This window comes from Lissotriton helveticus, chromosome 2_2, assembly GCF_964261635.1.
Source record: "Lissotriton helveticus chromosome 2_2, aLisHel1.1, whole genome shotgun sequence".
Classification (NCBI taxonomy): domain Eukaryota; kingdom Metazoa; phylum Chordata; class Amphibia; order Caudata; family Salamandridae; genus Lissotriton; species Lissotriton helveticus.
In genome coordinates this window covers 175,515,055-175,530,757 of record NC_136060.1, presented here as the reverse complement: position 1 = coordinate 175,530,757, position 15,703 = coordinate 175,515,055, and the positions used below count along the sequence as shown (strand labels likewise).

The 15,703-nt window shown below is 48.6% G+C and overlaps 1 protein-coding gene across 2 annotated transcripts in view; it reads left to right on the top strand.

Moving 5' to 3' along the window:
- The window catches only part of UCHL1 (ubiquitin C-terminal hydrolase L1), a 464,331-nt gene that overhangs the window by 132,075 nt on the left and 316,553 nt on the right, over window positions 1-15,703 (top strand). For both annotated transcript variants that reach the window (XM_078678272.1, XM_078678270.1), the window contains exon 3: window positions 2,832-2,917. In XM_078678272.1, the coding sequence (XP_078534398.1) occupies window positions 2,832-2,917 (86 nt within the window). The remainder of the gene's footprint in view (window positions 1-2,831; window positions 2,918-15,703) is intronic.

Genomic DNA, 15,703 nt, shown 5'->3' with positions numbered 1-15,703 from the left:
ATAGAATCTGACGTGGAAGGCCACTTTTCTGGTAGCGATAACATCAGCGCGCGGAGTAAGTGAAATCCAAGCGCTGTGTGCAAAAGAGCCTTAAGTTTTTCACCACAACAGGGTTGTATTAAGGGCTCATCCTTCTTTTCTGCCTAAAGTTGTATCTGATTTTCATATTAATCAGTCAATCTCACTACCATACTTTTTTCCAAACCCCGCAACTCCTACGGAGAGGTCACTGCATTCCTTGGACCTCAAAAGAGTGCTTAAATTCTATCTAGAGGGTACCAAGGGCATAAGGAAATCGAAACAATTGTTTTTAAACTATGGTGGCATGAGAACAGGCTCCCCAGCCTCTAAACGATCCATTTCCAGAGGGATAGTGTCCTGTATAAAATTGGCTTACCAGCTGGCTCATAAACCCATGTGTCTTAAAGCACACTCAACTAGGGGAAAAGCGGCCACAGTAGCTTTCTTGCATGATGATCTTATGTCAGATTTGCAAGGCTGCGACCTGGAGATCGGTTCACACCGTCACAAGGCATTACTGTCTAGAATCCGATTCCAGGGCTGATACTAAAGTGGGCCAGGCCTCCTTGAGACAACTTTTCGGATAGTGATCGATCTTACAGGCTTTGTTATCTAAGCTGATTGGTTAATTTACCGTTATGTTCCTTTTCCCGCAGGTGGATGAGGAGACGCTCGCTATTCTAGTGCTTATGACTATTGATGAGGATCCCCTGGAAGAGAAGGATTAGTTACTTACCTGTAATCCTAGTTCTCTTCCAGGGGTATCCTCATCAAAGTCATGAGCAACCCTCCCACCTTCCCGGTCAAAGGAATCTGATATTTTAAAGTTATTGTCAACTTTGTCATGGCTTTTCGAGTCACCGCAAAGAACTGATCGGTCACCCCAGAGGCATGATGGGAAGCTGGGGGGTCATGACTGCCTTAAAGGCATGGTGCCAGTTTATCTCGGTCGCTATGAGTTAGCTTTTCAGTCTTTTTAGACTTTTTTTGCAATGCAGCCTGGGAGCTGTATATGCTTCAGCCCTATGAGTTTTCTACTGACTGCTGAGCATTAAAACCGTTTAAAAACATGTTTTGCTCTTGGTTTCTCCTGTTTCTTATGCTTGTGTTACGATATAATGGAGGTCTTACAGCATTATACAGCTCTGATGTTGATAAGGCTGCAATTGCTTATTTTTATAACTTTACTCAACCGTTAATTGAGGATGAATGGATGTTGTGCTTTTCAGATGTTAAGTGAGGTCCAAATACTCTCTAAACTGTAAAACTGACCGGTGGAATTTCTTGTCCAGCAATCCGGTTTCAAAACCGTATTTCCAGTTCTTTATGAATTAATTAGTCATTTCAAGTCTGATGGACATCTACAATGGCATTAAAACCAGCTTACAATTTGCAGGGGTGCCGCTAGATCAATGCAAAGTTGCAGCACAGGCTTTGACTTGCACCTGTTCACATTCTCTCAATACCAGTCCAGACTGGGAGGCTGAAGTGGAATAAGTGATTCTGAACCTGTTGCACGCAAAAAACAATTGATGGACAGAATGCAGAACAATGTCATACATTCACCCCAGTACAGAGATCTGAGCCTAAATCCATAGTTCTTTTGCTCCCCATGCATTCCAGTTTGAACCCAGCCATATGCAAATCAGTCTAGGCCCTGTTCCCCATGGGAACAGTCCAGCCCGAACTGCCAAGCCAGGTCCTTCCTGGACTGGAAACGAGCATCCAAAGACAATTTTCGGGGTTTGCTTTGTTTGCCCTAAGTTGGCAGGGTATGCCACTTTGCAACTGGTTAGAAGCTAGCCTGGCTGAGGGGTGTTAACCCAAAACTGGTCCCATGATGCTTGTTTCTGGTCCAGGGAGGGCCTGGCAGTTCGGGTTGGACTGTTCCCATGAGTCACAGGATCAAGACTGATTTGCTTATGGGTGTGTCCAAACTGGAGTGGCTAAGTGAGCTACAGAGCAATGGATTCAATCCACATCTATGATTGGGTGTGTCTGAAAAGTTTCAGCACTCCGTCTATTATCTACTTGTGTTTCCTTTTCTCAACCGGTTACAGCAAGCTTCTTCCCAATAATCCTATATTCTATCTGCTTTGGTGGTCCTAATTAAAGCATGCAAGTCAGTGGAGGATCCAGTGCTGATTTGTTACTGCAGGTCCTGAGGAACTTTTTGATCCACATGCCTTCAGTAGTGAGGCTCTTTGACTGCAGGTATGTGTAGTAGATAATTGGACCATAGACCATCTGAACAGCTGATCCTCAAGGAGACGATGGCTGGAGTTTAGGCCAATTAAGAGGTGGACAGACATCATAAATTTGGCAATTTAAATGTTGAATGCTGTATATATTGAGTGTTCCCAGCCTAGTGTGTGAATAATTGATGCATGTTTATTCTGTGAAACATCCATGATTGAAAACGAGTTACAGATAAGTAACCTTCTTGCAGGCGAGTAACATCTTCCTTTCTGTGCTAGATTGTTCTAAGGGCAGGTGTTGGGTTGACATTTATGCTCCCAGAAAATCTCTCGTTTGAAGTAAGTGTTGTCCCCGGGAAGGGAGCAAATCGGTTTGTCAGGCTGGAAGAGTAAGAAGGTGGATGTAGACCTCCATGTTCAGCAGTATATTTTCTAGGAATGCTGTAATTTTCCAGTTTTACACACATTGAAAATTCTGCTTAACAATTTTTAGCAATTAACCAACCGATGTCCCTGTAGCGCTCCTTAATGTCCTTCCTAGAAAGCCACACCATCTGCTCTTCCTAGATCACTCCTAATTGACCACCTACTGTAATATCACCCTTTTAACAGGTGAAGGGTCCGTTCTTGAGAAGTTTTTGACTGAAACCACAGATCTGGCTCCAGAGGAAAAGGCACAGCATCTTGAGCAGAATAAGGTAATCTTTTAAGTGTTTGTATGTATAATGTGCAAAGATCAAGACAACTTGTTGGAGGCTCTTGACTCTGGTATACAGATGTGCGCTGTACTGTGGCGCCGCTGACTATACCGGTCAGACCCAGTTCTTTTATAGGGGATTTCCATGTATAGTCATAAAGCACAGACTAGTCCCACCCACGTGCAGGGACCCTGAAACACTTTAGCCAATATATTTTCTTAAGTGTTGATCGCCGTTCTTCGGGAGATCCTGTAGTTAAGAGAAAATATAATGCAGCCAGTAGGGAAGGCTACAATGGCCACATTTTTCAATTAGTAGATCAGTGTCAGAAATGTCTATGCATAATACTTTTATAAAACAATGCAACCCAGGTAAGTACTCAAGAATCTTTGATTCTGCATCCAGAATGAATACAGCTGCATGTCCAATAGTCCATGGGGCAGTTGCCGTTTTTCAAGAAGGACCCTTCCCAGTGAACCCTAAAGAAACCCAATGGAATGCAGGTTGGAGAGTCAGCCCACCTTTTGATACCCCAAGAACCTGGATCCCTACACCAAGGAAGCCGGGTGAATAGGTGCAAAGTGAAGTCAGAAACTACTGTTGACCCCAATGGAGAACTTCAATGCCTCGAACTTGGAGTCTGGTGGAATCTTTAAGAGAAACAAAGTAGGGACAGTCTATACCACTTGAAGGTGACAGGAGGAAGAAGAGCAATGCCCACCAATGCAGGACGGTTCTGAAGTGTTATGTTAAAGTTTCTTGTAAAGCGCACATACACCGATTGGTTTCTTGGCGCTAACTTGAAATGATGCTGGAGCCCGTGTAGTTTGGATGGCTACAAAGTCTAGTCATAGGCTTGGATGAAAAACCAAGTCTTGAGGAGCCTGCGGAATCTAGAAAATTCAGTGCAGGTTCTTATGTCGAACGGTAGAGTGTTCCTGAAACTGGGTGCCAGTACAGCAAATCTGCAGCTACCTAGTCGTTTACGTTTGTAGAGAGGGATGGTTAGGTGATTCTTGTTGGCAGAGCGCAGACTACGCACAGGTATATATTTCTGGACAAGTGTGGTTAAAAAATTTGAACGAGCCCCATGCAGAGTTTTGAAAATAAGGCAGGCAACTTTAAATGCACATCTTTGTTGGATGGGGAGCCAGTGTAGCTCCTTTGTGGTGGGAGAAATGTGTTCCCACCTAGGTTGTTGGGATATCAATCTGGCTGGTTCTGTACCATCTGCAATCTTTTGGTAAGATAGCGGTTTGCCAAAGTATAGAGTTGGCATAGTCAAGATGTGACATCACCATAGCTAGAAACACCTGGATTAAGGCTTCTCTAGTAAGTAGTCTTCTGATCTTCCTTATCTTCCCCAACTTAAAGAAGCAGGTAGATGTTACTGCCCCTATCAGATTGCATAGTGAGATCACTATTGAAGATTACTCCCAAAAGTTTTAGCTGAGTAAGAAGGGATAGGAGGGGAACCTAGTTCAATTGGCCAAAACTGAGTGTTCCAGGGGTTCAAGGATCCGCCTATCAATCACTTGTTTTATCTGGATTCAATTTTAACTGGTTATTATTCATCTAGTCACGGATGTGTAGCATTGTTGACTGGAATTCAGATAACAAATCCTGGGAGTTGTCAATAGAGAACACTAGTTGTAGGTCATCCGCGTAGGTCATCCGCATAGTTATACATGCAGATCTTCCTATTTTTCAGAGTGGAGTAAGGGAAGAAGGTAAAGATTGAATAGATGGGGGTATGACAAAGAACCCTGGGGTACTCCACATGTCGTCATTTTGGGGGCAGAAAACAGAGATGCAATGACTTAGTGCGTTCCTCGAGGAAAGACTCAACCCAACTAGATGCCACCCCCTTAAGACCGGCCGCCCTGACACGGTTGCTCAGAATACCATGATCAACCGTGTCAAATACCGCGGACAAGTCTAGCAGCACCAGAGCCTGGGGGGAGCCCTTATCGACTTCCTTGCTCAGCATGTCCAGTACAGTGAGTATTACTGTCTCTGTGGAATGGGCCGGTCGAAATCCTGCTTGGTTTGGCTCGAGGTAATCTGACCGTTCAATAAATGTGCACAAACATTTGGCCACGTGGGATTCCAATATTTTGGCCATATAAGGAAGCAAGGAAATGGGCGATAGTTGGTCAGTGTCCCAGGATCTGCTCCTGGCTTCTTTTTTTTTTTTTTTTAGCAGAGGGACAACTATTGCCTCTTTGAAAACTCTTGGTACATAGCCCTGTGTTAGTCATTGAGGTGCCAAGGCAGGTCCATGAAAGATGGTAACATTTTTTATTAAAATGAGGCGGACAACCGTCAGTAGGTGATCCTGATTTTACTTTAGATAGGAGATCAAAAAAGTTTCACTGTCTATTACTAGGAACCGTTCAATAGCACACGCATTTTCCCGGCATTGAGGTTTAAACCCTCATGGGCAAGGCAGCGGGGGATACTAGCTTTTATTGTAACAATTTTATTGATGAACGAGTTGAGAGTTGCAGAAAGCTTGGCTAGGTGTAGATTTTACTCTAACTCTGGGTTAGATAATTAATTCACGATGGCAAATATTTCTTTGGACTTATTTGTAGAACTCATAATTTTTAAGAAGTATGCAGCTTTGGCAGAAGAAATTGATTTTTTTGGTATTTCTGCTGAATCAAATAGCTCTTTTGTCTGGAGAGTAGCTGCTTCTCCATTTCCTTTCTGATTGACGAAGAGCTAGTTTTTGGTTTTGTAGATCAGGAGAGAACCATCTTTGTGCCTCATGACTTCTTGCTAATGTTTTTAGTGGGAAGTGTTGACTGTGAACTAGTCTTTGCAGCTGTGAGGCCCAGGCTATGCTGAGTAAGACCAGGAGCAATGTTGAGCTTTCCCCCTTCTGAAGTAAAGAACCATGGGTCCGTGTCCAGCGGGAGCACCAACAAGCCTTGGCAGCTGCAACTGGCATGGAGAATTAAGGAGCAACATTGGGACCAGCCTGGTCAAAGGGACTCTTCACAAGCAGGAGAGTCTGAGCCGGCCCGAGCAAGCAGGGCAGCCCCCTGGAGCAGAAGAGACTAAGACCTACAGGTTGAAGGCATGAGTCCCAGCCTTTCACCAAGCAGAGGCCCACGGTGCAGAGGATGCAGTGAGGATGCTGTACTTGATGCTGGAGCTTCTTGTAGCCCAAAGACCTCGAGTGCAGAGCTAACTAGCCTTGGCAACAGCAAGCTGGCACAGGGGTTTGGTCCCTATAGTTCCAACTAGGGATACTGACCTCAAAATTGCAGAGGACTAGTCTGGACTTGAGAGTTGCAGAACCACCACCTATTGCTGGGACTTGGTCTGTGGGTCGTCTGGAGCAGTAGACTGGTCGGCTTCATTGAGGTGCCTGCAGATGCAGGGGAGTGACTTCACTCCAAGGGAGGTTACTTTGGGTGTCCTTGATGCCCACAAGTCTAAACATCCTTGAAGACGCACAGACCACGAAGACTTGCAGAACAGTTAACCGGGAGCAGCAGGAGTCGTCCATGTAGTATCCGTTCCAGGCAAAGTCCAAATGTCCAGACAGTCGAAGAGTGACTCTTTTTCAGTCATTAGTCTTGTACTGCGACACATCTGAGGACCTGCCCAGAGACTTCCTTAAGTAACCTAAGGGAAGGGTTGGAACAACTCAAGGATTCCCTTCCAGAAGAGGTACTGGACAGGTTTTAACTAGAGTATGCAAGGAGGGTCCTTCAAAGCAGTCTGGTGCTGGCAAGCGCCCCAATACACTACTTTCGGTCTGGGAGGTGGTCCATCTCCCTGTGACAGACATATTCTACCTTCATCTGCTGGAGCTTTGTTTGGCAAGAGGGCAGAATCGTGTCTGGGCAGCAGCATCACTAACTTGCTGTGAAACCCTGAAAGGTTACCGGGAGTATGGGTGGTGCCCCAAGAGCCCCAGTACATGGGATCATACTTCCAACACTGGAATCTGTGTCGAGTTTGATTCCAACATGTTTGATACTAAACGTGACTGGGTTCGCTGCAGCAACTATACATAATTAAATCTCTCAAAGCCTGTTGTCCACTATATGTATCAAAATGGCTGACTGCGCTTAGAAATCCTGGAGAATAGACTCCAGTGTTTGTAAGAATGTCCTGCTCATGCAGAGGCACCCTCACACTTATAACAAAGCACCCTGCCCTCGGGACTGAAGAACCTGCCATAGGGGTGGCTTGTAGGTTTTAAGTGCAGTGACCTCGGATATCAAGAATCTTAAATCTGAGAGGTGCAAGCACCAACTCACTCGGGCTGTAATGGCAGGCCTGTAGTCTGGTTTAGTGGGATCCCATGGGTGGCACAATACATGCTGTAGCCCATGGGAGACCCCTGCTGGACCTATGCCCTAGGTTCTTTAGTACCATATACTAGGGACTTGGAAGGGTACACCATTAGCCAATTGTGGAGCTGTAACAGTGCTTCACATAGTCCATTTAGGGAGAAAGCACAGTGGTCCCGATTAGCAGGATCACAGTCAGACTAGTTAAACATTTTGACAGCAAGCAAAAAGTGGGGGTAACAATGAAAGCGGATTCTACTTTCCTACATGAAGGCACTTCCAGGAAATCAAGGTTCGAGGCATGTGGGCTGCTAAATTCATATCTTAGCATTAGATCGCCGCCTAGTGTTGGGCTCGGATGATTGCACATTGTTGTCCTGGAAGAGTCTTCGAAGTATCCTGAGATAGGTGGCTCCTCCCCTGGACTACAGTGCGCATGGGCATCGGCTCCATCCCCAGATTGTTTTTTTCCGCCATTGGGTTCGGATGTGGTTTCGACGTCTTACTGTCGGAACCAAGTAAAACTATCTTTTACCGGCCAAAAGGCCTCGATTTTCTTGCGTCGGTATTGTCTGCGCTCGGTCTCGAGTCTTCCGTCTCTTGAAGCCGGAATAAGCGGAGTTTTCTTCGCTTTCTAAACTTTGAGGCCTTCTCATCGCGACACGACAGCAAGCCTTTACGGACATGGAGCGGAGCCCGTTCAAGTACTGCCCGCTCTGTGGGTCTAAGTACCCACACATCGATCTACACCCTGTGTGTAACAAGTGCCTTTCACCGGACCACGACGACGGCAAGTGCAAGGCCTGTGCACAGTTCCGCTCCAAGAAAACTCTCAAGCTTCGGCGCGCGGTGCGCTTGGAAGCTAGGCAAGCGGCCCCGGATCCGGAGAACATCTTCGGCGACCCGGAAGAAGAGGTCCAGGGTCACCTTCTACAAATCTCCCCCTCACAGTCGGAGGTCGAGGCGGATCCGGGTGACGACGACGGAGTCGCGGGTCCGGTCCTCGAGTACGTCGAAGAGGTAGGAGACGACGATGAAATTTATGGGGCCGCGGCGGACAGCTCTGCGGACGAGCTCTGCCCCGAAAGTTTCGAGGACGACCGGGACACGGGATCGCCTGTCGGCCTTACCCTGGACCCGTTGCCGCAAGCCACAGCCCCGCCTTCAGGCCCGGCTTCGGACTCACTTGCTGGGCACGATGTTTCGAAACCGAAACTGAAACCGTCGGGGTCGTCAACACCTAAAATGGCCGACCCGAAATCGAAACTGAAACCAAAGGACTCGAGTGATCCTAAGATGGCTGCCGTGCCTGTGAAGAAGTCGGTGCCCGTCACCCCGTCGGCTCCGTCGACCTCCGGTCCGCAGAAGCCGAGGAAGTCGGTCGATTCCGACGCTCCGAAATCGAAGCCGACGCCCGATGGAGGGCCCCCCAAGAAAGATAGTCGGCTCGGATCAACGGCTCCGGCGCCGTCCAAGCCCGCCAAGGTCGGCTCCAAAGAGGCTACGCCCAAGAAGTCGGCGCCCCGGCCTCAAGATTCGGAGGACCCGAAGAAGGTTTCCGCGCCCAAACCGCACAAGGCCCGCGAGGGCGTCGGATCCGAGGGACCGCTCAAAGCATCCTTGTCGGCGACAAAACCAACTGGCAGTGTACCGTCCCCTATTGCGGAGTCACTGCAGAGAATCAGGGAGAAGGCCCTTGCTCCATCGGCTCCGATGCCATCACCGCAGCCGCAAAAGGACGCTCCGGCTAAGCCTTCGGGGAAACTCCTTTTTCTCTTGCCACCTAAGGAGGCGCCGAAAGCGTTTTCGACGAAATCGGCTCCGAAGCAGGTTTCCTCACTGCCGGACCCTCTTCCACGTCGTGTACTCGAATCGGTGGACGATTCAGAGCATTTCATCGATGCTGCCACCGGCAAGCTGACCCTCTATAAACGGAAGATCACTTCGGAGCCGGTGGACCCCTACGTCATCCCGTTGAAGAAGAAGAGGGTGCCCCTTGACGCCGTAGGCCTCACGGAGCCGATTCAGCCTCCTCCAAGACGGAGCCCTACTCCCTCCCCAGAACACTCTGTGGGTGAGGAAGATGATGAGGATGAACGGTACAATTTCCCCATCGATGACCCTGATGTACAACCAGATTCATACGACGACTCTGGTGACCAAAACACCCAGGGGGCGGGCCAAGACCCGCAGACCTTTAATGCACGTGCATCCCCGACTGAGGACTCAGCAGGATTTCATGCACTAATTGAACGGGCGGCGGCCAATCATGATGTGGACATGCATGCCGACCCGGTTGAGGAAGACTTCCTTTTTGACACCTTTGCCATATCTGAGAGGACAGTAAAAACACTTCCTATGCTGAAAGGTGTTCTCAAACATGCTGGAGACATTTTTAAGGAGCCTACGAGGGCTAGAGTGGTCAACCCTCGCATTGAAAAGAAGTACAGGCCTGCTCCTGCGGACCCCGTCTACATCCGGGGACAGTTGCCACTGGACTCTCTTGTGGTTGCCAATGCCAGGAAACGTGCCAACTCCCAGACAACGGGTGAAGCTCCTCCCCCGGACAAGGAGTCCAAAGTGCTTGAGGCAGGAGGCAAAAGAGTGGCTGCACAGGCGGCAAACTTTTGGCGCATCGCAAATACACAGGCGCTCCTGGCGCGTTATGATAGGGCGCACTACGACACCCTAGAACAAATTATACAACACCTGCCCCCACAGTTCCAAGAAGGCACCAAGATGCTTATTGAGGAAGGGAAGCTAATATCAAACGCAGCCATCAAGTGTGCACTTGACGCTGCGGACACAGCTGCTAGGGCTATCAACACTAGCGTTATGCTGAGAAGACAAGCCTGGCTCCGCATCTCAGGGTTCAAGCAGGATATTCAGACGACGATTCTGAATCAGCCGGTCAATCCTGATAGTCTGTTTGGTCCGGATGTTGACACCACCTTAGAGAAGATAAAGAAGGACACGGAAACTGCTAAATCTATGGGGGCTCTGCAGTCCCAACAGTTTCGTGGCGGCAATTTTCGTCGCTCAGGTGCACGTGGAGTCACCAGAGGACAGATGGGTCAACAATCCCAGTTCTCCAAGGGTGGGGCGCAAGCCTCGTTCACTAAGCAGACCAAGGGAGGTTATAGGAACAACAGCAACAGAGGTCGCGGCAGAGGAAACAACAGCTCCCGCACCTCTACTCCGAGCAAACAGTGACTCTCTGTCACTGCCCCCCGACCACCTAACACCTGTCGGGGGGAGACTGCAGCAGTTCCTGCCCGTCTGGAGAAACATCACCACAGACAGGTGGGTGCGACAATTAGTTCAGTATGGTTATTGCCTAGAGTTGAAGTCCACTCCACCCAACATCCCACCAAGGCAAAGGCCTATGTCCGCAGAGCACTTGCACTTATTGCAGCAGGAAGTAGTGGCGATGCTGCAAAAAGGCGCAATCGAGCTCGTGCCGGTGGGGGAGGAAGGCACAGGGGTATATTCCCTGTACTTCCTTATTCCAAAGAAGGACGGTTCTCTCAGGCCCATTCTCGATCTACGTCCCCTCAACCTGTACATACTATCGGAACATTTCCACATGCTTACACTGCAGCAGATTCTTCCCTTGCTAAACCAGGGAGACTTCTTAGCAACCTTAGATCTCAAGGATGCTTATTTCCATATTCCACTACACCCGTCACACAGGAAATACCTCAGGTTCACTATTCAAGGCAGGCACTACCAGTTCAAAGTCCTACCCTTCGGAGTCACAACAGCCCCGAGGGTGTTCACCAAGTGTCTAGCGACAGTGGCGGCGCACCTCAGGAGGCGGAATATCCATGTCTACCCCTACCTAGACGACTGGCTCGTACAAGCCAAGTCGGAGCAACAGTGCGCCGCAGACATGTCGACTACAATTCGCCTACTTCACGATCTGGGTTTCTCCCTGAACTACCCAAAATCGCATCTCCAGCCGGCACATGTCCGGCAGTTCCTGGGTGCTACGATCAACACCCTGACAGCCATGGCTCAGCCAAACCAAGTCAGAATCGACAGCATTCAGTCGCTGATCCAACGATTCAGACCACAACACTCCCTGCCAGCGAGAGTGTTCATGCAGTTGATAGGCATGATGGCCTCCTGCATCTTCATAGTCCCTCACGCACGGTTGCATATGCGCCCGCTCCAGGAGTGCTTAGCGAATCAGTGGACACAGGCTCGTGGGCAATTGACAGACCTAGTGTTGGTTACCAGTCGGGCATACGACTCTCTGCATTGGTGGACTCCACACAACCTTTGCAAGGGCCGACTGTTCCAAGAGCCTGTGCCGCAGATTATCCTGACAACGGACGCATCTCTCCAGGGATGGGGAGCTCATGTGCTCACTTACACAGTGCAGGGACTATGGACGACGCAGCAACAGAAGATGCACATCAACTATCTGGAACTGATGGCAATCTTCATGGCGCTCAAGTCCTTCATTGTACATCTGAGCAACAAGGTCGTGCTAGTCCGGACGGACAACATGACCGCGATGTACTACATTCAAAAGCAGGGAGGCACCCACTCGCCACAGCTGTCTCATCTGGCTCAGAGCATGTGGAAGTGGGCCATTCAGAGGAACATCTTCCTCATGGCAGAACACCTCCCGGGCAAGGACAATCAGATGGCGGATCTGCTCAGCAGATACAGCCATCAGATGCACGAGTGGGAGATACACCCTTCTGTTCTCCACCCGTTCTTCCAAAAGTGGGGTCATCCGGAGATAGACCTGTTCGCAACAAAGGAGAACGCAAAATGCCGACTCTTTGCCGCCAGGTTCCCTCACCCACAGTCGCAGGGGAATGCGATATGGATGAACTGGTCAGGCAAATTTGCATACGCTTTTCCGCCAGCCCCTCTAATACCGCTGGTCGCAAGAAAGCTAAGGCAGCACTCCATGACTCTCGTCCTGGTTGCTCCAACGTGGGCGCGCCAAGCTTGGTACACCACGTTCCTCGAACTCTCGGTGGTGCCGCATCAAAGACTGCGCCTCACACCCAGTCTTTTGACGCAGAACCATGGAGACATTCAGCATCCAGATCCACGACAGCTCAACCTGGCGATCTGGCTCCTGAAGTCCTAGAGTTTGGATACCTTAACCTACCTCCAGAATGCATGAGTATCATCAAGGAGGCGAGGAAACCTACTACTAGAGCATGCTATGCTGCTAAGTGGAAGCGTTTTGTCATCTACTGTACGTCCAATGACATCAACCCGCTAGATGCATCTATTCCCAACATCATCTGTTATCTGTTACATCTCTACAAGTGCAATCTGGCGTACACTTCCATTAGGATACATCTCTCGGCCATAGCGGCTTATCTTCAGAACAGGCAGCACCTCTCTGTCTTCAGGGTGCCCGCCATTAAAGCCTTCCTTGAAGGTCTGAAGAGAGTCATTCCCCCAAGAACTCCACCAGCTCCGGTGTGGAACCTCAACGTCGTTCTCACCAGACTGATGGGGCCACCATTTGAGCCACTGCACTCGTGTGAGCTCCAATTCCTTACGTGGAAAGTGGCCTTTCTGATAGCTATTACGTCTCTGAGGCGTGTCAGTGAGCTGCAAGCGCTCACCATACAAGAGCCGTTCATTCAAATTCACCCAAATAGGGTGGTGCTACGCACTAACCCTAAATTCCTTCCTAAGGTGGTGTCACAGTTTCATCTTAATCAAACTATTGACTTGCCAGCATTCTTTCAAAACCCGCAAACGGTGGCGGAAAGAATGCTCCATACCTTAGATGTGCGGAGGGCGTTGATGTACTACATAGACAGAACACAACCCTTTAGAAAGACAAAACAACTCTTTGTTGCCTTCGCACCACAACACAAAGGCAACCCAATTTCTAAAGCAGGGATAGCCAGGTGGATTGTTAAGTGCATCCAGATATGTTATCAGAAAGCCAAGCGCACTTTAACAATACCCCCCAGAGCGCACTCCACACGCAAACTGGGGGCATCCATGGCTTTCCTAGGGAACATTCCTTTAGAGGATATTTGCAGAGCAGCCACGTGGGTCACACCACATACCTTCACAAAACACTACTGTGTTGATGTGCATTCCAAGCAGCAAGCAGCTGTAGGACAGGCTGTTCTCAAGACACTTTTTCAGGTTTCTGCAGCTGGCACAGGCAACCGCCGCTGATGGAGGGACTGCTATGTATTCTATGCTAAGATATGAATTTAGCAGCCCACATGCCTCGAACTGAATATGCTACTTACCAGTATGCATCTGTTCTTGGCATGTAGGGCTGCTAACATTCATATCGCCCGCCCTCCTCCCCGGTGCCTGTCGCGGCTGCAGACATACTATTGTATTTATTCATTAGCATGGACATCCTTTACACTTTCACTCCATCTCCTGCCACAATGGCGAAAAACAATCTGGGGATGGAGCCGATGCCCATGCGCACTGTAGTCCAGGGGAGGAGCCACCTATCTCAGGATACTTCGAAGACTCTTCCAGGACAACAATGTGCAATCATCCGAGCCCAACACTAGGCGGCGATCTAATGCTAAGATATGAATGTTAGCAGCCCTACATGCCAAGAACAGATGCATACTGGTAAGTAGCATATTCATTCAACTGCATTTAGGATTCTATGATGGGGCATTGTGGGAGTCTGTTGATCTGCCCTTAGGAAAGCAAAGATTTTCTGCAGGTAGTCAACAATTTGATGGTAGCAAACCAGTGTATTAGTATGGAGTATGTGACGTTTCCTGGCAGTGACAACCAATAACACACACCTGGGTACTGAATATTCGCAGTTGATGTCTCGTTCTGAAGTCCTCCTACAGTACCACCAAAGTAATCGAATCGCCATCTAAATATGATCTAAAGTCCACATCCATCTTAAAAAGCATGCAGGGGAAGCCATTCTTCACCAACTGGAAGTAGGCATTTAATCCTAATACTTTCTGGTACTGTAAGAGTAACTAATTCGGACCTATTCTTAACCTCAAATATGCTAACAAATGGATTTGTTTAAAAAGTTCAGGATGCTTTCGTTGCATCAAATCTTTCCCAAACTCCACCAAAGGGATTGGCTTTGCTCCTTTGACCTCCAGGTACTTTAATATCCCAGTGGTACAAAAACATCAAATTCCTGATGCTTGTGGTGGGGCAGGGGCAGTACCAATACCACGTACTACCATTTAGTCTCAAGCCCGCACCTAAGACATTCTTGAAAGTCATCGCAGTTGTAGCTGTCCATCTGAGGAAACGCCAGGTCTTCATCTATCCTATCGGCTCATAAAGGTCTCCTTTCAGAAAGTACAGTTCCATTTCAGCTGGGCATGTGCCTTTCTTTTACACCTGGGGCTACAGGTCAGTCGCAGCAAGTCTCAACCAATCCCTGTTGAGACCTTGCATTATCTGGGAGCCTTCATCGACGCCATCCAAGCAAGCTTGTCCTTTGGAGGAGAGACTTATCGGTCCTTCAGAAATGTCGCTCTTATGACCTCTCATCCCAAGGTGAGGACTGTCTCCTCTTTCCTCACTTCTATGGCCTCCTGCATCTTTCTCACTCTGAATTCCCGTCTCCACATGCAACCTCTTGAAGAATGCTTAGCGGATCTGTGGGATCAGCTAATGGGCAGTTGAGACCGTTTGATACAGTTGTCCCTCCATGCAAAGCATTCCCTCAAATGGTGGTGCTCCCCAACCAATCTGCTTCAAGGAATGCGGTTTCATCGTGTAACTTCTCGGGTAATAGTGACGGATGCATAATTTCAAACGTGAGGGGCTCATATGGATTAACTACAAATAGAAGGCATGTGGTCCCAAAGAGATGTCGTATTGCATCAACGTCCCCGAACTTTGAGTAGTCCATATAGTTGTCATGGCCTTCATCAATCCAAGTCTCAGATGCTGCTTGTTCAAACAGACCATATTACCACAGAGTACTACCTTAAGCAGTGGAAGGGTGGTGGAGCAGGTGGGGGTAACAGGGTGGGTGGTGGAGGGGTTACTAGATCCAGCCACTGTTGCGGGTAGCCGAATAAATGTGGAATTGGTTGATTGCCCAAAACCTATGAATCGTAGACTCTTAAGTGTGCAGAATGCATAGGCAGATGACCGCAGCAGTTTTCTGCCAGAAAACCACAAATGGATCTTGCACAATGATTTTCAGTAAGGCTTTGAGCTCTGGGGCATGCCAACTGTTTTGTTGGTACCTGCATGAAACTAAATGCCATGGCTTTGCCTTGATGTACTACCAACTGGGAACACTAGGGAATGCCCTATGGATAGTGGTCTGGCTTTACAACAATTTACCCTGATCTTGCCAATTCTAATCCAGCTGTCACTCCAATGCCACGATACTCCTAGCACCTGAGTGGCAATGTCAATAGTGGTTCACGGACCTGCTTCACCAGTTGCAGAATACACATTTTAAACTCCCAGGTAGACTTGACATTCGGAGGCCAGATGGTACACCCCAATC